Source organism: Haliotis asinina, chromosome 1 (assembly GCF_037392515.1).
Source record: "Haliotis asinina isolate JCU_RB_2024 chromosome 1, JCU_Hal_asi_v2, whole genome shotgun sequence".
Lineage (NCBI taxonomy): Eukaryota > Metazoa > Mollusca > Gastropoda > Lepetellida > Haliotidae > Haliotis > Haliotis asinina.
Genome location: NC_090280.1, coordinates 96,372,858 through 96,396,842, shown reverse-complemented (window position 1 = coordinate 96,396,842; position 23,985 = coordinate 96,372,858). Strand labels below are relative to the sequence as shown.

Below are 23,985 nucleotides of genomic sequence, written 5' to 3'. Positions count from 1 at the left end.
AAAAAACCAGTGTCATCTTTCTATGCCTGGCCTTGCCTGGCCAGTGAGACACAAGTTGAAATGTCAAAATGAGGGTGAAATGTCAATGCATCCCAAACAGTCAAATATAAATAGTTTCATGGGCAAGAACAAAGGCCTTGACATTCCTTAGAAAGCCCTGTCTCTATGGAGTCAAAATATCAATGTAATTACATTCTTACTAAAATCTTGGCCACTGAACAATATTTAAATCAATCATTAATATTTTGTCAAGAAAATGACCATAATCTTACTGTCATTGTGGACTGTATCATCCACATTTGGGGAATGACCAGTGACTAGAGAATAACCTGATAATTAGCCCTGGGTTGTTATGGCAACAAGTCACGACACAGTTGTCTCACGTCAAGCTGTCATGGCCATCCAATAAAATACCATGACATGTCCCTGAATATTGTACTCCATGAGGTATGTTCATTCCCCTGATCCTAAACTTGGCCTTGATCCCGTCAATCGCAGACACTTTCACACAAGCATTAGCTGGCTTGGTCTGTTCATTTATGTGCAAATACTGAAAAAGCATTTTCTATGAGTGCAAAGACATTAAAAATTGACATATATAACAACATATTGTGGAAGATGCCCTCTGCCAAAATGTACATCATGTGCTCAAACTTCCCCTGATAAGCCTTTACAGGGTTTGAAATTATTGCACCTGAGGCAGCAAATTTGCTACTTAAAATTCTATTTTTCTACCTAAAAGGAAAACACAGTAGCAAGAATTTGCTACCTAGTATTTTCAGTGAAACCACATACATTCATCAATTAGCCATCATTTACAAAGGATACATCTCCACTTGACTGGAGATGTAGACTGCAGACAGATACCCTTGAAGATTTGATGAAAATCAAACTTGTAGACCCACAGACTTTTAGAGGTTTGATCCTATACACCACTAGTGAACAGGTGGTGGGTGAGTGGAGAGAGGGTCAGGAGACCTAATACAGTTCCATATGGCCAAAATCAGTAATGGGACTAGGAGGGAGAGATTAATTATGATAGGATGCTGCTCCCAGGTAAGAGATTTTGCTACTTGCTACAAGTGCTTGCTACAAGCTAAAAAGTCAATTTTGAAGACTGTTTAAGGGTAATCTAGATCTATTATATACCCGAAACTGTTGAACATTTGAGAATGGGTTCACACATTCAAAACATTATTTTCTTATGATTTTAAAATTTGCTCTTTGTCTGAAATTGGTCATCATCAAACACATTAACGTTCAACATGCACAAATCCAGAGGACAGAATTACAGTGTCAAGAAGAACATTTCACATGTTTTAAGTCATCAAAGAATTGCATGCTTTAAATAAGTCGGTGTGAAATATAGCCTAGATAAGGGGAGGTAACTCACGAGTTTTGCACTAGGTAGGTAAGTTCAAATTTGTAAATTGCTTTAATTCTTAAAAAAGTTAAAACATCATTACAGAAATTTGAACTGCACCTTTCACTTAGACAAAGACTGTGATCCTGAACTTTGAAAATAATCCAAATAGCAGTTTTCAAGTTATTGGCTGAACGAAATTGTCACAAATGGACAGACAAATTAACAGAATTGCTCGGTAGAACTATACACCTTGAGGTGTCACATCTTGGACACACTGGGATTCAAACCCATACTGATATGTGTCTGGTACACCAGGAGAGCAACTGTGCACAGTGGCTGGTACCTTGGATGTCTGAGCTAGCATCGTTTATAAGTCATTAGTAGTTAGTGGAGATAACATTATTTCCTAATATCACTGAGTTGAGGTTAGCTGCTGACTGTGTCGTAGAATACGCTGTTGCTGTCTTGGGATGGAGATCTTGGCATCTGGAGGTCTGTCATGTCTGGTTCCAGGACTTCGATCTGGTAGAAGATCTTCTTCCCCCGAGTCCAGCTGTATGTGTTGTCAAATCGAACCACATCTACAAATCCAACGAAACAGTCAGTTGTTTGGAAAGCAGTATATGTTTCAAAACTACTGGCATACAGCTGATGAAGTGAGTGACAGACACCAGGGGTGCATGCACCTTTTTGATGAAAGGGGGTTGAGGGGGTTGGGTGCAGTCAGGGGTGGACACAGCCTTTTTGATGAAAGGGGTTGAGAGGGTTGGGGTACAGTCAGGGGCAGATACACCTTTTTGATGAAAGGGGGTTGAGGGGGTTGGGGTGCAGTCAGGGGTAGATACACCTTTTGATGAAAGGGGGTTGAGGGGGTTGGGGTGCAGTCAGGGGTAGATACACCTTTTTGATGAAAGGGGGTTGAGGGGGTTGGGGTGCAGTCAGGGGTGGATACAGCCTTTTCAGACCAGGGGGTGGGGTGTGGGTAGTAGTGCACCATCAGTTTCATGGGAGTTTCAATCATCAATGGTCATGAGAAAATGTGTTAGAGTAAAGCGGAATGTAACATTTCACTACCTCTAAACTGTGATAGCTAATACCAGAATACCAGAGGAATGACAATGTTTATATTTACACTGTGGTGAAAATGGTGCTTAAAAGGGGCAAAACAAGATGCAATATCCGTGCCAAGAAGTCATCACAGAATTGCATGCTTTAAATAAGTCAGTGTGAAATATAGCCTAGATAAGGGGAGGTAACTCACAAGTGCCTGTGTCCCTGCAAGTGACACTGCCATCTTCTGGCACCAGGTGACTGTTAACCCTTGTTGTTGCCATCACAGCCTCCATATCACCTGCTTTTTGGCGACCGTCCTTTGTACGACGATAAACTCCAAAGCCAATGTCAAAACCATCAGTCTTAAACTGCCACCTAGGGAATAATATTTGTATGGTTTGTATGATTCTTTCAAGATCATAACAGGAAATACATGTTACAGTGGAATGCACTATTAGTCATTCAACAATCTATCTATAAACTGTAGATAGCATAAACGTGAAAACAACACACAACAAGGTTGATGAATTTCAGAAATTGTATTAGAACCAATGCAAGACTACATGCGGTTTGACATTGTTTCGTCAGAGAGGAATATTAGGCAGATATATTCTACAATTTCCTAATGATCGACAGGTAGTCATATAAAAGAGTCACAAACATGAACCTGCCTAAAAGCAACTATAAGAGATACTTCACCTACAGCCCTACCTTCAACAACGAGGGAGCTACTCACTATCAAGGGTGAAAACAACACTCTGCCTGAAATACTGACAACTCATTGACAGACCATGGAAACTTCAACACCATTCGACCAGTCATGAATAAATGCAGTTTAAGAAGACAACTATCAGGCTATTACTATATAAGGAAAGCCTAACTATTATGCAGGCACATTCTACGTTTTCAAATGCAAAGGCCAGTGATTGAAAACTACAATATGCTCTGATTGGCACTAGGCAGTACACTAATTTACGCAGGCCAACTCTAAGTTTTCAAAGGCTAATGGTCAGTAATGTAAAAATTCAATATGCTCAGATTGACACTTGGCAGTCGCACTTCCCCTGACTTAGCAACACTAGAGAAGGTACTTACTCAGTTTTACAATGACTGCTCCATTTCCAGAGTGTAAATTCCCAAGTGTCCAATACATATTCCACTAGGTATCCAGTTTGACTGATGTGTGTGCCTGACTGACGTGTGTGTTTATATGCTTATGACCTACTGACCCCGCACTATTTTGGTCCTTTCGCTTAAATATGACCGAAGCGGGCGTCAGAGAAAACAAACTCTCATTGGCAGTCAAGATTCACTTTGTTCCTGAATCTGTGTTTGTAAAGTACTCTAATTGCCTTCCCATGCATGTACGCAACAATGATAGCATCTTTCATCATATATGCACGGAAAGATCTGAAACTAACCTATCTAACCTCATGAGATGATTTTACTAACTCCTATGTGCAAAAGAGATATTTAATTATAAAGTAGTTATTTTTCACTACTTCCGTAGTAACGGACTGAGAAAACGTTAAACTCTCAGTGTATTCAAAACTTACTTAACACCAACAATAATGTAACAATACTATGAGAAGTGGGCTACAACTGACATAACATAAAGGTGGGTAGGAGAAATAAATAGTGCGGTCGAAACACAATTTGCTGAGCGCACTAATCATCGGTAACAACGGCTGCCATTTTCAAAGCAAATGTAGCTACACCATTACAATAAGCATCGATATACAGAAGTGGAATATTCCAAAATGGCATGTTTGAATATACCTGATGGCACTATTCTTTACTTTAATTTCGTAATCCACCTGTAGAGATGACCCCCGGCCGATGGTGGACTCTGTGAAGCCAAACAGGTCAGCGATCTGCTGGACGTAGTAGGACTCTGGGACTTCTCCTCCAAAGCAGATCTGGTCAGGAAGTTTAACAGTATCTCAGTTACATGATGGCTTGTCAGCAATGGGGAAAATCCAGTGGGGATACACAAGTGATCTCTGACTTTTACTCATCCCACCTGGATAGTATATGGGGGCCTTCCCTCACAACTCCATTGGAAAGTACATCTGGACTTTCTTGCAAAACTCGCCTGGATACTACATCTGGACTCTTCTTCAAAACTCACCTGGATCTTACATTTGGTTTTCCCCCCAAACTCACCTGGATCTTACATATGGGTTTTTCGTCAAAACTTGATTGGATCTCACATCTGGACTTTCCTTAAAACACATGTGGGCCTTGAGTTTCGAAGCAGTCTTAGCACTAAGATAGTCGCAAGTGCCATATACAGTACATCTGGGCTTTCCTTAAAACACACGTGGATCTTAGTATTCTTACATCTGGACACTCACTCAACACTCACCTGGTTTGTACACCTTGGATCGGGATCATTCTTGGTTCCCCCATAGTAGGTGGGCAACTCCTGAGGTGGGATGTTGCGTGCCAGCACCTCCTTGTAGTTGGCTGCAACAACCAGGGAAAGATGTCACTTTATCTCAGTTACTTCTCCAAAAACCCCAGTATTGTTCCCTAAATAAAACCTGCATTGTCAGCAACAGAGTTCCTTGGAGTATCTTTTCTTTATCAAGTAAAGTCAAATACAGATAATAACTGGGCTAGTCACTCCTCATCATCTTTTTCTTGAAAAGATTAATTTGTTTATGGTCTTAATGAGGTATACTTGGTATGGTATATAACAGTCATGTGTTAAATTTGGTCTTCAGCAACCAATGCATGCCGTAAGAGGTGTCTAACGGAAATGGGTGGTGAGGCTTGGTCGACACATGTCATCATACCCAGATGTGTAGACTGATGCTCATGCTGTTGATAATGGGATTGTCTGGTCCAGACTCGATTATTTACTAACATGTTTTCAAAATGGGTACTATTGTCCCCAGTATTTCTTGATTATACTTGTATGTACCTGCTACTCAACATCCCACAGAGATACCATGTCAAAGACACAGATACCCCAGTGCTAGGCAGTGTAACAACAAGTGTCATCTTAAAATGAGGTGAACCGGATTCAAACCAGCGATATTGCTCTCTCCATAGCTTATCACCATGAAGGCATTTGAAGGAATAAATAGTGTTAACTTACACCCTAGTATCTGGACTTTCATCACTGTTCCTTCACTCAGAAATGGTCGAAATAGATTGTAGGCGATTGGGAATATACGAGGAGCTGTTTAAAAAAAAAAAAAGAATAATAAACATACATAGAGAGGAACTTTATCTTATTGCACAACATAAAAAATACCCTCTCTTTTAATTATCATATCTCATGTATGTTCTTCAGTGAATGATTTCATGTGGTAATTTTGATGTAGAATATTCCTGGGTTTGTAATGCATTTCAGGAACAAATGCTAGTAATGTATTTATCAAAACTTGTTAAGTTCATATTTGACTTAAATGTTGTGACACCTTAGTTGGAATTATGTTGCATGAACTACAAACATTCTCAGCAAAATGCTTAAAGGTCACATGCAACGTAAAACACAACTTTGCAGATTCTGGTACCTTTCGGTATGCACTTACCGAAACAAATCATAAAAAAATGCCAATTCAACCTATAAAGCTGAAAAAAAACGCGATGAAAGAAAAGCCTGCAAAATTGGAGTTCAAACGTTTCACTAAATTCCCCCCAGCGCTGGGGGGAAAACTGGTTTCAACTGCTGTGCTGCGCTGTGTCCATAACGCATGCGCAGTGAATAGGTTCGTGGAGCTTGAAACAGTATGCATGTCCAGCGTCTTAGGTCGTGAGCAGTAGCCTAATCTTGGTTGTGTACACAAACAAGTAAATAATCTACTCGTTATGTAAAAAAACTTGTTGATTGTGGTAAGCAGTCTCTGTCACAGAGAAAGCTCATTGTCTGGTTTATTCACACCTATATGTCTGCCTGCCTGTCTGCTAAAGACAACATGCAATACACAGCTTCAATCATTGACCACGTGCAATTTAAACTTAGCACCTATCAGACTATACGACATAAAGAAAATAAGTTGATTTATGACTCGTGCACCCGAGTCCCGTGTCTGTCACATTATGCAATTAGGCACGTGTGATACACATGACATGTTTTTATGTCTGTGGGTTGCAAACAAACTACATTCATTTTTTTCGGATGACTGGATCTGACGGAAACTGGTGCAAACTCAAGTCCTGCTTTGTACTTGGACAGATTCCAGCCACGCAGTAGTTTACCATCTCTACTGACATGATATTTGATTGGATCGAACGCAAATTCAGAGAACATGTATTTTCCAAACCCAACATCTCTATATACATTCTTCATGGATAACGACTTCTTTTAGTGTATATGATTTTGTTTGACAACAGTATATGAATCCATACTGAAACAACGCATCAAGTACACAAAAAGAAGTTGTTATCCATAAAGAATCTTACTTTCTTGTGACTCGCCATACTTCTAAAAATGCCCATCAAACAGATCATCTTTCTGTACACACAATGAACCCTCAGCATATCAGCAAATGAAACAGCCAATCGGAAGCCGTCGTTACACTTGAGTGCATATCCACCCGCTATGACTGGATTCGGTCTCCCGAGGGCTTCGTTTCAGGGGAAGTAAGCCAAAGTACAAAATATTGCACTTTTGAATCGCGATTGTACGCTTATAATTTTGTTTATTTGGTTTTTTTTAAAAGCAGCAATGTATATTATATGTCATGAATAAGTGAGAAATGTGTTTTAATTATGTTTGATTTTTTGGTTGCATGTGACCTTTAACAAAAGTTTTGTTTTTCCTGAGCAGCGCTGTCACTTTTGAACATAGCTAAATTGTAAGCTCATTAAACATGCCTGGCATATAGTGCAATGGAATAAAGTTCCTCTCCATTTTATACATTTTGCTAGTGAGTGATTGTGTGAGTATTGTTTCACACTGCTTTTAGCAATATTCCAGCAATATCATAAATGGGGACACCAGAAATGGGCTTCACACATTGCACCCATGTGGGAAATCAACCCAGGGTATTCAGCATGACGAGGAATAGCTCTAAGTACAAGGCTTATCCCCCATGTTACTAACACAAACAGCGGCTGATATATGAAGGATATCAAACAACTTCAGCATCATATTTTAATTCCCCTCATGTTAGTACGAAACACTTGTTGACTGTACCATTTATAATGTAGGATGACTTGAGTGTTTCTGGGTAGTGGTCTTCGAACATGGTGATGAGGTCGCACATCACATCCACCCCTGGGGACAGAAAACTGGGGTGATCAATCAGTCATAAAACATTGGTAAATGTGATATTATTTATTTACTTATGTACCAAATAACTTAAAAGTTTCTTTTTCGTTCCTAATGTTACTAATTCTTTAGGATACATTTGAGTACAATCTGTCCAATATTGACTACAAAAAATAATCAACATCAAAACAAAAAAAAACAAAAACAGACTGCAAAGACTAGATGCAATTCCCTCAGTGCTTGTTTTCTTGTAGGGATTCCTGAAATATATAGATCCACAGATCTCAATACTTGTCTCCTTGTGGGGATTCCTGAGAAATATTGACCCCCCAGGCCTCAATACTTGTCTCCTTGTGAGTATTTCTCAGAAATAAGGATCCACAAACCTCAACAGTTGTCAATTGTGGAGATTTCTGAGAAATATAGATCCACAGTTCTCAATATGTGTCCTCTTGTGGGGATTTCTGAGAAAAGAAGATCCACAGATCTCAATACATGTCTTCTTGTGGGAGTTTCTGAGAAATGTAGATCCACAGATCTCAATACTTGTCTTCTTGTGGGAATTTCTGAGAAATGGAGATTCTCAGTTCTCAATACTTGTCTTCTTGTGGGGATTTCTGAGAAATGAAGATCCACAGATCTCAATACTTGTCTTCTTGTGGGAGTTTCTGAGAAATGTAGATCCACAGATCTCAATACGTGTCTTCTTGTGGGAATTTCTGAGAAATGGAGATTCTCAGTTCTCAATACTTGTCCTCTTGTGGGGATTTCTGAGAAATGTAGATCCACAGATCTCAATACGTGTCTTCTTGTGGGAATTTCTGAGAAATATAGATCTGCAGGGATGAATGCTCATTTCCTTGTGGGGATATCTCAGAAATATAGATACACAGATATCAATACTTATCTTCTTGTGGGGATTCCTGAGAAATAGAAATCCATAAGACTTTATGTTCATCTCCTTCTGGGGATTTCTGAGATCCACCGATCTCAATACTTTTCTAATTGTGGGGATTTCTGAGAAATATAGACCTCAATACGTATCTCCTTGTGGGGATTCCTGAGAAATATAGATCTACAGAATGCTTGTCTCCTCGAGGGGGTTCCTGTTTGGACAAGGTCAACAGATGTTGATCTCCTTTTGAATGTTCTTAGCATGAATAGGTCCACAGACGCTTGTTTCAGTATGAGGCTTCCTTGGGAGATGTGCTCCCCAGATAGCAAAATCTGCCTACTTATAAGGGTCCTTGCAGGCATTGCTCTACAGATATCAATGCCTCCATGTGGAGCTTCTGGTGATGACTAGTTTCACAGGCCTCAAAGCATGTCTCCATTTGGAGATTCTGTTGAAGACTCAACCTCAATGCTGGTCTTTGTAGAGATTCTGGCTAAGACTAGGTTCAGAGACCTCAATACATGTCGTCGTAGAGATTCTGGGTAAGACTAGGTTCATAAACCTCAATACATGTCGTCGTAGAGATTCTGGGGAAGACTAGGTTCACAAACCTCAATACATGTCGTCGTAGAGATTCTGGGGAAGACTAGGTTTATAGACCTCAATACATGTCGTCGGAGAGATTCTGGGGAAGACTAGGTTCATAGACCTCAATACATGTCTTTGTAGAGATTCTGGGGAAGACTAGGTTTACAAACCTCAATTCATGTGAAGGTTCTGGACATTCACTCACCTGGCTTCCAGAGGTGCTTCATGCTGAACTTGTCCAGGTCAAACACTATGATGATCTGAGCAGGAACTTTGTTACCCTTTCATAAAACACATGAAAGACATGAAACACATGATGTTTCTGAGACTTCAAAACTAATTGTGAAAACATATTAAATGTTTCAGGCTGGTAATAAATAAGATAATTTCCCTACCATTTCTGCAAAGTGTTTTCAAGAAGAAATATTTGGGCTTAATTGTAATTAAGGGAAATATCATCAAAAGTTCCTGTCAAAAGTGGATTTTGTAAAATATTCCATACTATATAGAGGTACTGTTTACACATGAACTGGCGTGTTATACAACAAATTCGTAACATTGAAAAACTATTGTCTTTAGTTCAGCAAATGATGAAATTCAGAGAAAATTATAGAATTCATAAAAAAGACCAAATGTTCTTGTGAACAATATTTGCACATGCTTCTCAGCAATTTGATGCAAGACAGTCATGCAATTCATCTGCATAAGGTTTGCTGTTGGTTTGCCCATGTTAGTAGAGAAAATGATCAGTGCATGAAAATTGAAATAGTGTCTGCCTGGTGGCCCGCTGCTTGTTAGTTACATGATGAGCTTACAACATTATTTCATAGCCAGCCCTGTTTGTCAGCACATTTACCAAGGGCATATATCTGACTATGTCACTGATTACGGGAAATATTTTGAAAATATTTTGCAATTGTGGTAGCCAGATAATGTCTATAAAGTTCATGATCAATCAAGTTGTAACTTCCACAAATCAACCTACCCATTTATCTAACACTAAATGTGACTGCTCTATAGAATTAATTCAGTAGATGAATAATGTCATTCTTTTCTACTTTTCTGATTCAGATGGCAGTGACACTAAATGAATTAACAGTTACCACCAAGTAATGGTTTTATTAAATTTGCTTTTGAACATGTTTATAGGATATTTAACTCGTTCCCCTTTCATATCAAGTTTATGTCCCTCGAGAAATAATTTGTCAAACTTTAGTGACAAACCAAAATTATTTCACGAGGGACATAAACTTGATATGAAAGGGGAATGAGTTTTGTATCCTATTTATTACCCACTTTCTAAAAAGTGAAAATATTGTTAAAATAAAGCAATATTTTGCTTTCCTATACAGAACCGTGTAATGTGGATTAATACATCATATTGGCGATTGGAATGTCAACCGCTTCACTCCAGGAAAACGTACGCTGCGTAGAGGCAATGTATTTCCTTATACGGCACCAAATCACAAGAAAATAAACAAATTAAGACAGAATTAAGTCATAATGAAAATTTAATTCTTTTCCAATGAGGATTTGTTTTTGAACACAATAATGTAATTCACCAAAACACTTGTGAAGTGTAAATACTTGACTATGTGACCTAAATCTTGCCTGAACATCAGTCGGCATCACTGTTGGGCTAGTCGTCATGTGTTACCTAAGAAGAAGATTCTATGGAGCATTTAATTAGGAGCGGCAAACTCAACAACAAAGATGAATGTGAATAACAGGGAACTGTATGTCTCAAATAGTTGAGCTTAATGTTCTTCATTGGAGGACGAGTTACTGTAAATAATTTGGTGAGGCTTTGCGCAGGATGCCAGTGACGCCTTCTCATCTCAGCTTGAAATTCCCACTTGTCGAGATTTGATGTTTATGTTGAAGACTCCACCGAAAATTGGGTCTCAAAACACAGCCTACAACCTCGAACGAAGACGATTTCAAGCCTATTGTGTTCAGATTCTGGGAAGTGCTTTTGATCTCTAAATGGGAGGCATGGCAGTGACAATATGTTTGTGCAGGAGGACACGAATGGATGCGGCTGACAGTGACAGTGATAGAGATACACGCGCTGCTTGTATTTTGATGTTGTGTGTTACTGTGCAGTCCTGGCAACATACACGCAGAAGGTATTCAATCTCTTGATAACATTCACAACTCTTCCAACCAATTGTCCGTCAATTGGTTCGAAATCAATAACTTTTACGGGCGACACCATATTTGTTTACACTCAAGAGAGGCCTACTAGACGTATTTGTTTACGTATTTGTACAGATTGTTTTATTTTCGTTTTTATTACAGAAACTTTAGTCATCATAGAATTGAAAATAATCCTTGTATCCACAATAAATGAAATACATTTTATCCAATTCCATAGAAGTGTTTTCATTTTACATGCTCTCAGGTGCGAAAATGTGAATGAAAAGCATGAATGGGAATGGGAAAGTAGTACCAGTACTGTCAAACTTCACACACATGTGTCATAACACTTTGTTATGAAACACCTTTACGAAGTACCTCGTGGGTAATAATAAAATTTACCTCCCTTCAAGTAATTCATTATGTACTTCTCTTAAGACCATATCTCAATTTCCTATTATTAATACAGGGCTGATTACATGTTAACAAGGCTTGCAACATATTTTAGTTATCAGCCATGGGCCTAGATTTTCGAAGCTCTCTTACTAGTCTTAGCTCTAAGACAGTCATAAGTTAATGCTAATGTATGGCACTTGTGCCTATCTTAAGGCTGAGAGAGCTTTGAAAATCTAGGGCCTGGCTTTCTGGACTTCCTTAGGGATTTCATACACTGGTCTAAACTTCTAATGGGTAGTACATATTGTACTTCACCTTCAAACAGAGTCCCATGCCATACTATGGCTGATTCATAAATTTACACTTATCTTATCTACAAAGGATAAAAACTGGATGACTAATCAGTATGAATAGAGGTAGCTAGATCAAGATTAGTCAGAGATAATATAGTCATGCTCTTGTTTCTTTGGTTTTGCACACCTCACCTTTTCTTTAGCTGTCCTGAAATAGTGGTAGATCTTCTCCATCTGCTGGACCTTCATCTTCATAATCTCCATTTTCTTCACTGACCGCAGAACACCTGCAACACCATGGAGAGTCACAGAATGCAGTGACACGGAAAGTCAGAAAGACAGACTGCAAAACACCTGCATAGTGACTGAGTATGGTTTTACGACACTTTTAGTAATATTCCAACAATATCACAGCTAGGGACACCAGAAATTGGCTCCAAACATTGTAACCATGTGGGGAATCGAACCGGGGCCTTCGGTGCTATGAGCAAATGCTTTAATCACTTGGCTACCTCACTGCCTCCACAGAACACCTGCCTGTAATGACATGCATCCACTCAGACGAGGACTACGGATAGATAGACACATGATACAGACTCTGTCCATACTATTTCTTTTCTGGTCATGAATTCTGATAGTGACATGATCTACTGATGCTAGCAAAACAAAACTGAATACAGAGTTACCAAGGTTACTGTTTCCTCAAACTGACTGACTGCTTCATCGGGCTTCAGAGGAAGTTGTGCAGGGTAAGATTCTTACTTTAACTCACCACAGATAAATACCAGTTTCAAATTTGTGATTTTTTTGGGTGACACTAATCTCTGGAGGAATCATGTCAAAACTGGAATCCTAACAAGAATCCCAAGCTTTGTTTTAATGCTTGTGTGTGAAGCCCAGTTTTGGTGACTCATGTCAAAACTGGAATCCTAACAAGAATCCCAAGCTTTGTTTTAATGCTTGTGTGTGAAGCCCAGTTTTGGTGACTCCTGCTGTGACATTGCTCCTTCCCTCAACCAGTCAACTGATTATGATGATTGCAAAGCTCTTTTGTCTATTGTGAAGGTGAGTCAATAATTCCTCTGAACTGAATTTGGAAATGATATACATAACAGCAATGTACGAAATTTGGTCCGTTTGACTGCCCCAGATGAGCTAGATTTCTGATGGACAGTCTAAATTTATAGCTACCCAGCCATACAGTCTGATGTACAATTTCACATGTTTTTATACATGTGAGTGAATTCTTGGTTCTTGGTGTCTGGTGTTGTTAAATCCATTTTGGGCTGATAATTTTTTAAGTTGACAGCCCTGATTTCCGGCAGGGAGTTTGGCTTATTTCATACACTGTCAAAAATACTTCTCTTATAAGATGAACACAACATTCCGGTGTAGATTCTGAAGAAGTGGAAATCCATAAGTCATTACATTTCACCCAAAAATTGTCGTAGTAGAGAATTAAAACACTTCTTGGGAAAAGAATAACAAAAAGACAAAGTCATCAATACCACCCAAAATGGCAAAATATTCTTCATGAATATGTCTATGAGTTACGATTATGTCAAGTGTTTTGGTGAGTACATAGTAAAGTGGTTGAAGAGTACTGAAAATTTTTCAAGTTCTGCTTCAGAAAGGAGCACTACCACCAAATTCAATTGAAGCCAAAATCTTGCTATGGCAACACAAAAAAAAGCAAAAAAAACCCCATTTTTTCAGAGGTCCAAAACTACCAAAAGGTACCAGTTCACCACTAGACCTACCCATGTATGAAATCTGATGAAACGGAGAACAGTTTTGAAGTTTTGCTCTGTAAGAAAGCACTACCACCAATGTCTGTCAAAGTTGTTGCCATTAAAACGCCGAAAGTATTTTTATGTTGTTGCCATAGAAACAGCAAACATATTTTATTCAGAAATCCAAAACTACCAAAAGGCATCAGTGCCTCACCAGATCTAACTCTGTGCCAAGTTTGGTGAAAAACTATTGAACAGTTTGAAAGTTATGCGCCAGAAAAGACAAATGTGCACAGACTGAAGGAAACCATTTAAATACCCCTGCAAAACGCGTTGTGGGGGATAACAACAATCTCAGCTGGTTTTGAAAAAGAAGAGATTTTATGTTTCAGCGCTAATGGACTGACAATAGATAAAGACCTATAGTATTACATACGCCCACTTACAATGATGTCATTGTGAGCAAACACAACTTTTCCTCATTGACACGAAGGGTAGAAACATACTGCAATAAATGTAACAATGTCAATAGAATTTCTTGTAAATAGTGTTTGAATGAGTGAGTGCAAATTTAGACAATGCTTCTTTATACAGTATCCAACAGTTAAAGCATTGTGAAAAAGTACAAAGAAGGAGGTCAGCATTTACCATTTTGGCAAACCCACCAGCACATGTATGGTGCTGAAAAAAACCTCAGAAACATGATTGTGAATTTGGATTTGCAGCTCCTATCCTGGATTTCTGATGCGCACTTCCTGTGATAAACTTCACTATAATGTGCATAAAAATCATATCAAAGCGAGAAGATTTGGGTTACAATTAGTCTTCAGTGACTGATGTTTGTCGCAAGAGGTGACTAACATGTGCGTGAAAAATAGGTAGCAGGAAAAGAAGAAACGGAAAAAAAGAAACAGATTTTACTAGGAAAAAAAATAACAGGAATAAAAGAAACACTTTTTCAGTTATTTGTTTTTTCTTTATCAACAAAGCACATTTTTCACATTCTGTTCTCTGTTCTCAGTTCTCACTAAAAGCACATTTTTTCCATCCTGTTCTCAGATGATAAGTCTAATGTTCTGACCAACTCTAGTCAGGAATTTGCAGATGGACTGCCAGCTGTTTTTTCAGAAGAATAGTTTACTTAACAAAATGGTTTCAATATCAAGTAAGTTAAGTAGATCAGGACAGTGAAGGAAATTGCTCAGTGGAGATTTGTTTTTACATATGAATACAGTAGAACATGGATATAGCGAACACGGATATAGCGAACAAACGGATATAGCGAACAAATTTAAAAGTCCCGTCAATGGTCCCTTTATAATATCATTAAAATTATACGTGAATAACGAACTCGTGAGTAGCGAATTAACGGTTATAGCGAACTGATTTCCTGACCCCAAGCCCAATTAACGATGTGAGTAGCGAACTCACTCAGTGTCAGCTCAGTGTCAACTCAGCGACTTAGCGGTATACATCAACCTTGTGGGCAGTGAATCAACATTGTTTAACCTCGCTGGCGGTGAATCAACATAGTTTAACCTATCACCTTTGACACAAAGCTTCAGCTAATCCAGGCTGTAGAATCAGGAGTAAGATCGAAGACAAACATCGCTCTCGACTTTGGCATTCCGAAATCAACAGTCAGTTGGATTGACAGGTTCAAACAGAGGCGTGGTATCGTATGTAAATCAGCTCACGGGGAAAGTGCATCAGTTGACCCCAACCTCGTCAATGATTGGCTGAAAACTCGTCATTTTTAATGCTGACGAAACTGGCCTCTTCTACAAAATGAAGCCAACCATAATGTACAAGAATAAAAATATGTAGCCCATGTAAATATGTGTCTCTTCATCTCTATAAGCCAATATGGCGGTCAAACATGAATAACGAACAATGGATATAGCGAACTAAATCCCTTGGTCCCTTGGAGTTCGTTATATCCGTGTTCTACTGTAGTTTACTTAACAAAGTGGCTCAAACTATCAAGCTGGGCAGGTGAGAAGTTGCTCAGTAAACGAACAACAACTAAAATAAGATGATCAAAGCAACAGTTTTAAATAACTAAAAGAAGATGATCAAAGCTTATATTCCTTATCTTAATTAAGTATTTACATAAGTATTTATATAAAAAACTGTGACTTTTTTCTTTTTCCGGTTACTTTTTTTTCCTACGTTCGATCAACAGAATTGGATGGTCTGGCATTCTGACTTGGTTGACACATGTCATCGTATCCCAATTGCATAGATTGATGCTCATGCTGTTGATCACTCGATTGTTTGGTCCTGACTTGACTGTTACAAACTGCTGCCATACAGCTGGAATACTGTTAGTGCAGTGTTAAACAACAAACAAACAGAATCTTTACAGTATTCTTTCTTTGTTTATTTAATGCCATACTCTAAATATTTCACCTGTATCACCAGGGGAAAGGTTCCTTGGAATCAGATGAAGTTACAAGGTGCTGCTGTAGGATGGACAGCACGGTCAGCTGGACTTCTCTACTTCTTACCTTTCAAATCAATGTGACCAAATGGCTCGTACCACACAGGACACCCCTCGTTGTCATGGCCACAGAAGCCTCCAATGTAGTACTTCTGTAAAACCTCCGGGACCTTGAAGTCTTCCTGTATTGTATCAGCCCCTATTTGCTTCCTCCATGCATTATCCTGTAACCATGGCAACCAAGAAATACTTTACATCCATGACAAAAGTTTCATTGAGATGCAATTCTTTTTCACCAACTCATCAATTTTTCATGTGATTTTTGAGCATTGATAATATATCGAAAACATAATCACATTGCAGATTGTGTATGCTGTTGGGTGAAGTATGTGTTTCTAAACATTTAAAATATAATGTCAGCAGTGTTTGCGTTAAAACAGAAACATGCATTTTTCACACAGAAAAATAATAAAACCAAACAAAACCTATTTTGTGCATGTTTGGGACGCATAGATTCTGATCTACATAATTTCAAAAAGTACCTTAAAACCGCAACACATAGACGGACAATAAATTTTATCATGATTCAGGATTGAACTGAAAATTTCGCGCGCAAAAGAGTTGGACTACATATTTATGATTTTATTTCTGCATGCACTCGTACAAAACCTACCGCGATCACTGGTCAGCTTAAAATATTGAAAAATAAAATGGTAATTCTTGTCACTCTATTTACAGATGTGAAGAGTCATTCTGGTTTAACACTATTCCAGGCCCTGAACCTCAGAGTGACTGTAGCGCCATAACTATCACAACACTCAGACTGATTTGAAAACAAGTTCTGATTTGAAATTACGATTTTCCTAATCGTGTGAATCTAGTTTGAAGTAGAGTGAGTTTAGCTTTAATACTACAGCAATAACATGGTGAAGGGCAACAGCAATATCATGGTGAAGGGCAACAGCAACATTATGGTGAAGGGCAACAGCAACATCATGGTGAAGGGCAACAGAAACAGGCTTCACTCATTGTACCCTTGTTGGGAATCAAACTTGGGTCTCTGACGAGATGAGTGAAGGCTTAACCACTAGGTTACCTCAGCGCCTCAGCATTTCCAGAGGTGATGTATAACTGTCCATTAAAAGGGAAAGGTAACAATGGGACTGAATAAAATGGAATACCTCTAAATCTTAAAACACATGGACTTTTGAAAAATACACTCAAAACAATTTTGCACAATTACATTTAACTCCAGTTTTCCTGCCTAGAGTGTTAATAATATCCTACTTAATTAAAAGTTATACAATAAAAACATCTTAAAATTTGAAAATGAGAATTTGGATGTGACGTAGCCCTGGATCTTATCTTGCTTGTCAAAATTGCCACTCTGATGCTAATGTTGACCGATCTATTTATAGGTGACATAAGGTCACACGATATGCAAACATGACATAAGAAAATTCAAAATGGTGACTGTAAGCATGACTGATGTCACTTGCGCTGGAATTTACTGTTTACTTCATACTGCAGCTTGGAAGTAGAATGGACAAAGGTGACCTTACTAAAATGGAGCATAAGACTGGTATCTTGGCGGAAATCACTTTCAAGGCTGAGAGCTTTATTATCTCTATACTTGAAGCCAAGAATAGACATGAAGTTTTGTTACACTACATATACCATTTTCAGTGTTAATCATCTTGTCTAACATCCATTGTCACTGATAGTTCTCATGTACCCTATATGATATACACTGAGAGAAAAAATTAGGGGATCACATAAAAGGACAAGTGTTCTTTTATTTATTATGAACTGAAAGAAAAGGCGAACAGTTGTGCTTTGACGTGATCTCTTACTTTTTCCCACAGTATATATCACATAGGGTACATGAGAACTATATACTGCTGTATCTATTCACAACCTCAGGCTTGAAAATGGTACAAATATCATTATCGAAATGTTGCTATCATACAATAAAGAAATGGTTAATCCATGTAGATTGTCATTCCTATTACTTGCCACTTCTAGAATGCTTCTGAAACAGTACAAGAGCACACGGTTTGGAACACTTATAAGTCACTTTTAAAAAAGAGCTAAAACAGTTGTAGAGCTACTTTGTGAAATTGGCCTCAGTTGAGCCGAATATTGTTTACCATATCTTGTGCTATACTCACATTTCTGATCATTGTTTCAGATTTCTTCAAATCAAAACTCCTGGCTGAAAAACATATAATAGATATAAACTTCAATGCTGTTATATGGCACATAATATATGGACTGGTTGAGAAACTGGAAAGACTACAGAATGATGACTCTTAATTAAGCACTGATAAGAGATGAGATAACCTCTTTGTGAGATTTCAGCATCTTTTATACTTACCTCGCAGCCACCGGAGAAGATAATTATCATCATGCTCCGGTTTTAATATGTCCTTTACTTTGTTCTTGAACTGTGAAAAAAAGAAAAAAACGTTATTATGCAGGCATAAAAATGTAACTTTTTTCAAAGGGTGCCATAATACATATAATTCACCTGTGCCAATTAAAACTTTAAAAGTTTAAAAATCACTAATTATGTCATTTCAATTTATCATTTAATAAATGAGTAAACATCATATGAACCTGCAAACCTGAAAGCTGGATATCCTGAACACTCTTGTGGCTGTAAGAACAGTTCAGATTCATTTGTTCCAGGCCCATACACTAACCCAGGAACTATTTTATCATCCAAACAGGATTTCCTGTTACTGCTTATTCTCAGTGGCATTCAAAATGGCCATGCTCATTTAAACTGTAAGATCGAAAGTGCCACTGATAAACAGTCTAATGTGGAGCCAAAAAGTGTTTTAAATGATGTATGTAATTTAAGTCATGCCACAATTTGAAGATTTAGCATACCATGACACAAACATTAAACACTATTCTGATCCCTGTAATGTATGCACATTGTTCTTATATTAGAATCATAATTGGTAACGCTTATTTTCAACAATCACGGTGCATATTTTGAACAGAAAATGATCAGTTGACTCAAAAACGAAACTGGCACTTTGTTTCTAGTTAACCTGTCTATTCATTTCAGTATTAACCAAACCATTTTGGAGGTGAGGGGAAATAGGCTTTAAGACCGTACATAAAAATATTTCGCTCACAGGATGATCAACATGGTTTTATAGTTTAAGTTCATTGTGATGCCATGCCACAGTTAAGTATGAATACCAAGCTGACACATTATACTGACTCTGAGCTGACCAGTCCTCGTTTTACCCATCAATGCCAGGCAGGGACCACCGAGTACCATATTTAAACGGTTTGGTCTACTAATGCCCACAGGGACAAATAGCTACAGGGAATAATAGCTACAAAAATTGTTGTGACAGTGATACGCTTACCTGCACACGCATGGACTGTACCGGTTAGAGTGCACTAATGCAATGGATTAGGGAATAAGAGGACAAAGGGCAGTTAGCGGAGGCTATACTGCATCTCGCACAGTAGAAGGGTAGAAAACATATTTAGGGATAGGAGTGAGAAGGAATTCAATTTATTGAGAGAGATTTTTCTTATTGAAGAGGAAATGTATTATTTTAAAATTCTTGTAACCAAAATCTTCTTTTCTAACCATGGCAAACCCAAAGAAAGTTGAGTACTTCATATCACAGAAAGGAGGACAGCATATACTACTAGATGGCTACAGATACAGACTCAAAAACTGACAACAGACCTGTGTACACTGGAAGTGTCTTCATGGGGGCTGCCTTGGAAAGTGCACTGCAGTTGGACAATTTGTTTGAAATCAGTCCCTTCACAACCATCCACAGGAGGATCAAGGTGCTCTGAAAACTGTCAGTGCTCTGCGGCGACGGGCGCAGACTGAGACAGCGCCAGTACCCACTATTTACGACAAGGAGATTTCAAGACTCAATTGAGATGAAGCAGCGTCAGTCAAGTCCTTCTATTCAGGGAAGAATGGACTGAATAAGCAGAGACGAAAGATCCAGATTGTGATAACCCTGGCTGCTACTTTCACTTCACACAGGCTCTTTGGAGGAAGGTCTCTTGGCTTCAGCGAAGTCTATCAGCAGGATTCTGAACTCAGCATTTGGGTGCAAAGAACAGCAGCACTTCCCTTCCTTGGAGTGGCTATGGTTCAAGACATGGATATGGATTGAGATCATGAACGATGCCCCTGCCATTGCACAGAAGGATGTCTTCCACGACCATGTCATCAGCATCTGGGTGGATGACCATGCCAAGTTCCTAGCCGGAATATGGAACCATCATGCGACGCATGGTCCGAGGACGAACAACCATCTCGAGGCTTGTCATTCCCACATTAACAAGACTGTGCAAAGGGCTCAACCTAACATTTTTGCTTTTGTAAAAGTGCTGCAGAAGTTGGAGAAAACTCAGAGAAACAAGTTGGTGCAGATGTCGCACTGCGCCCATCCCCCATTCCATAAGAGATTCTATACAGAGACATTACAGTGTGATGTAATTTTGTGAGAAGACATGAAAGTGATATGATTACACCTTATAAAATGTCATTTAAAGTCTGTGTTTCATTCCCTATAGGCATTAGTGCACAATCAAGTGGGACCTACCACTTCAGTGAAAGGGTAGAGGCAGTATAATTTTGGTGTGACCACTGGTGTGTAAAATTGTTTGTTTAAGACTGTAGCTATTTAGTAGGCATTAGTAGATGCCACCATTTAAACGTCCTTTGGTATGGTGTGGTTGAGGATCGAATCCATGACCTTCTGTTCTCCAGTGAGATTCTCTGACCACTATACCATGGAGATGGTCTAAACAATTTGGGGAAAATGCCAACCCATAAACAAATTGCATACTATTATTATTAAAAACAAAATATCATTGAGTGGGTGTTGTTTTATGCTGTGAAAGGGTAGTGAATGGGTGAGTAGAGATGTGTGTATACACGTGCATTGTTGGTGGGGATGCTCTGTCTGTGTGTGTGTGTGTGTGTGTGTGTGTGTGTGTGTGTGTGGTGTGTGTGTGTGTGGGTGGGTGGGTGTGTGTGTGTTTGGGTGTGTGGGTGTGTGGGTGTGTGTGGGTGTGTGGGTGGCTTGGGTGGGACTCTGGTGGTGCTCTGGGCGTGTCTGCACCCCTGTGTGCTGTGGTTCTGGGGTGGCCGAATATGTTTTCGTGTAGTGGTGTGTTTGTGTGTTGCCATGCTGATGTTGCGTATTTTGGAATACCCCACTCTGACACAACAGCACGGACTCTGATCTGACTGTACCAAAAATAGCGCAAATGACTGGTCCCTGGAACATGTTCAGATAAAACAGATCAGATCAGACAAAAGCTCTGCTAGTGCTGGGCGACATCACGCAGGGGATTATCACATGTCACAAGACCAATCATCAGATTTCGACACACAAGAGCAAGTCTTGTCTCGCGATTTATGATACTGTAGCGTTTATGCTGTTCATATCATTTCCATGGCTAATATGAGTTGTCATATGATAGCTCACCATTAAATAAATAAGTGCATGTCGTATCTGACAAAGAACACATATATGGTGCCATGGCTAACACCCATACTTCACTCAAATTCATAACACTGAATGACGGTAACTTGTCTTGAGGCTGATGGCAATTAGATCCAGTGACTGTGACCATCACAACATAATATTTTACCTGTTCAAGAATGTCCCTCTGATACTGAGTAAGATCGCCGACATTTCCACTCATTGTTACCAACGTCCCATTCAACTATTTTGCTCCAGTAGGCGACCTGCAAATAACAGAAGTTATCTTTTCTATCATGCCATTTGGGCGAACGATCAGGAAATAAGATTTCCCTTCAACTAATAACAGTAAGTGTACGCTCGATGAATAAACTGGGAATTAAAAATTGGTTCTGAAACGGATAATGTGCCATCATACTAGGACAATGAACATTGATAATAAATACATTGAAATATATCTAAAAAAATTGTTGAATTCAATAAACAACCCGAGGGACGTGATTAATAGATAAATAGTTGCTACGAAGATATAGGAAACGTAAACACAAATCTATTTTTAGAAATTCGCACGGTCAGCGACCTATTTTTAGCAGAGCATAGGTAATTACCATCGATTTAGAGTAAACGGTAAATGTGTTGTAAATGTGCTGTTAGTAACATATCAGGTGACAATATGTCTAATGAATACATTCTTATCTAACACCACCTTGCATGTGTAAGTGGCCGACGAACGAACAACGAACGAATTATATGCACTCATGGATTATTTTCGGAATGGATTGTTTTCGGAATGTTGTGCAAGCACTCAGGCTTTTTAACTAGAACACTCAAAACAACTAGCCCCCCCCCCCCCCCGTCACTCCAAACAAACGAACAAGCAAACTACAAAAAACCCAAACAAACAAAAGAAACATCACCAAATAACACAACAAAAAGCAAAACATAACACAAACAATTGTTAAGACATACAAAACATAAAACGCAACTAAAACAAATACAAACACAAAAAGCAACAAACAAATAATAAATACAACAACAACCAACTTATCATTAAGAAACAATCCATTTACAAACCTAAAAGGCCCTCAGGTAATTGTAGATTATTGGTTAACGCTACTCCCAGATATGATGTTGTTTTTCTATACGGGCTGTATATATACCATACACATATACCATACATATACTACTTGGAAAACCTGTGACATTCGATTACATGGGTTCAATTGAATCCGTCCAAGCTTAATCATGGATTCACACTACAATAATATTTACCTTCTGATACGCATTTTGCAATCGGTGAGTTTATATGTGAAATACAATAATATATATATATATGAACTATAATTATTATAATATATATGAAATACAATAATCAGGTTAGCCCTTTTTAATGTCCATGGGCGCTTTGTTATTTCCGCAACACTCTGCGTGCAGCACATGCGTATTGTAAGTACGTCATTCAATAATTACATGGTAGAGTATTTGTTTGACAAATATTTCTTCTTCTTCAGCTGTATGCAGCTATGTTACACATGATATAGCTATGGCGATATGGTTGATTAGTTTTGCTGCTGTTTATAGTACCTTAGTTATACGAAATGCAGGCATTATGATACATTCTACCATTGTTAATATTCATGTTTACTTGTAATCCGTGTAAATTGTTAACACATTTCAATTGAAGGTTTGGTTTTTAATCAGAGGCAAGCGGTCATACACATACATGTTCACACACGCTCTTGTTAAGGTGACTCTCAGATTTTTCTGTATTACGACAATTTGTTGTAAGCATATTTAGTATTTTGTGAGCGAGTTTACGCCGCGTTTGGGAATACTGCAGTAATATCACGGCTGGGACAACATAACTGGGCTTCGCACATGTTACTTATGTGGGGAATCGAACCCGGATCTTCAGCGTGGCGAGCGAACGCTTTACCCACAAGGCCATGTCGTCGTCGCAATGTTTAGTCGGCGCAACAATGCAAGACTTTAAAATTGGACATTTTAAGATGCCTTCCTCCGTTCCCCCGCTCCCCTACACACACGCGCGCACACACCGCACCATCACAAACACCAAACAATAAAATAAAAATAAAGTATAAAACAAACATGAATTAATAAAATATCCAAAGAAACAAAATACAAAACCAAAAGTGAAATAGCAACAAACAAACAACAACCCGTTAATATCAAAACATCATTTTTCCATTGATACTTATATGCGTTCTGTGACAGAAGTTGTTGCGCCTTTGATGCGAACTAGCCCGTATTCTTCAGTATTATATTACATCAATATCTATTGTATTAATGCGAGCTATTTTTCTAATGGACCTTCATTAAGAGCACCTTTATTGAGATCACCA

The 23,985-nt window shown here is 38.6% G+C and overlaps 1 protein-coding gene across 1 annotated transcript; it reads right to left on the bottom strand.

The window, feature by feature from the left end:
- Positions 1–305: 305 nt before the first annotated feature.
- On the bottom strand, positions 306–21,894 carry LOC137255901 (SEC14-like protein 2). Its single transcript, XM_067793489.1, has 12 exons — positions 21,792–21,894; positions 18,511–18,580; positions 18,305–18,348; positions 16,201–16,357; positions 12,150–12,244; positions 9,335–9,410; positions 7,572–7,652; positions 5,526–5,609; positions 4,788–4,888; positions 4,199–4,338; positions 2,628–2,794; positions 306–1,947 (listed from the first exon to the last, which is right to left on the bottom strand). Exons 1-12 carry the CDS (start codon positions 21,843–21,845, stop codon positions 1,793–1,795), a joined length of 1,224 nt encoding a protein of 407 aa, XP_067649590.1. The 5' UTR covers positions 21,846–21,894; the 3' UTR covers positions 306–1,792.
- Positions 21,895–23,985: the final 2,091 nt, after the last annotated feature.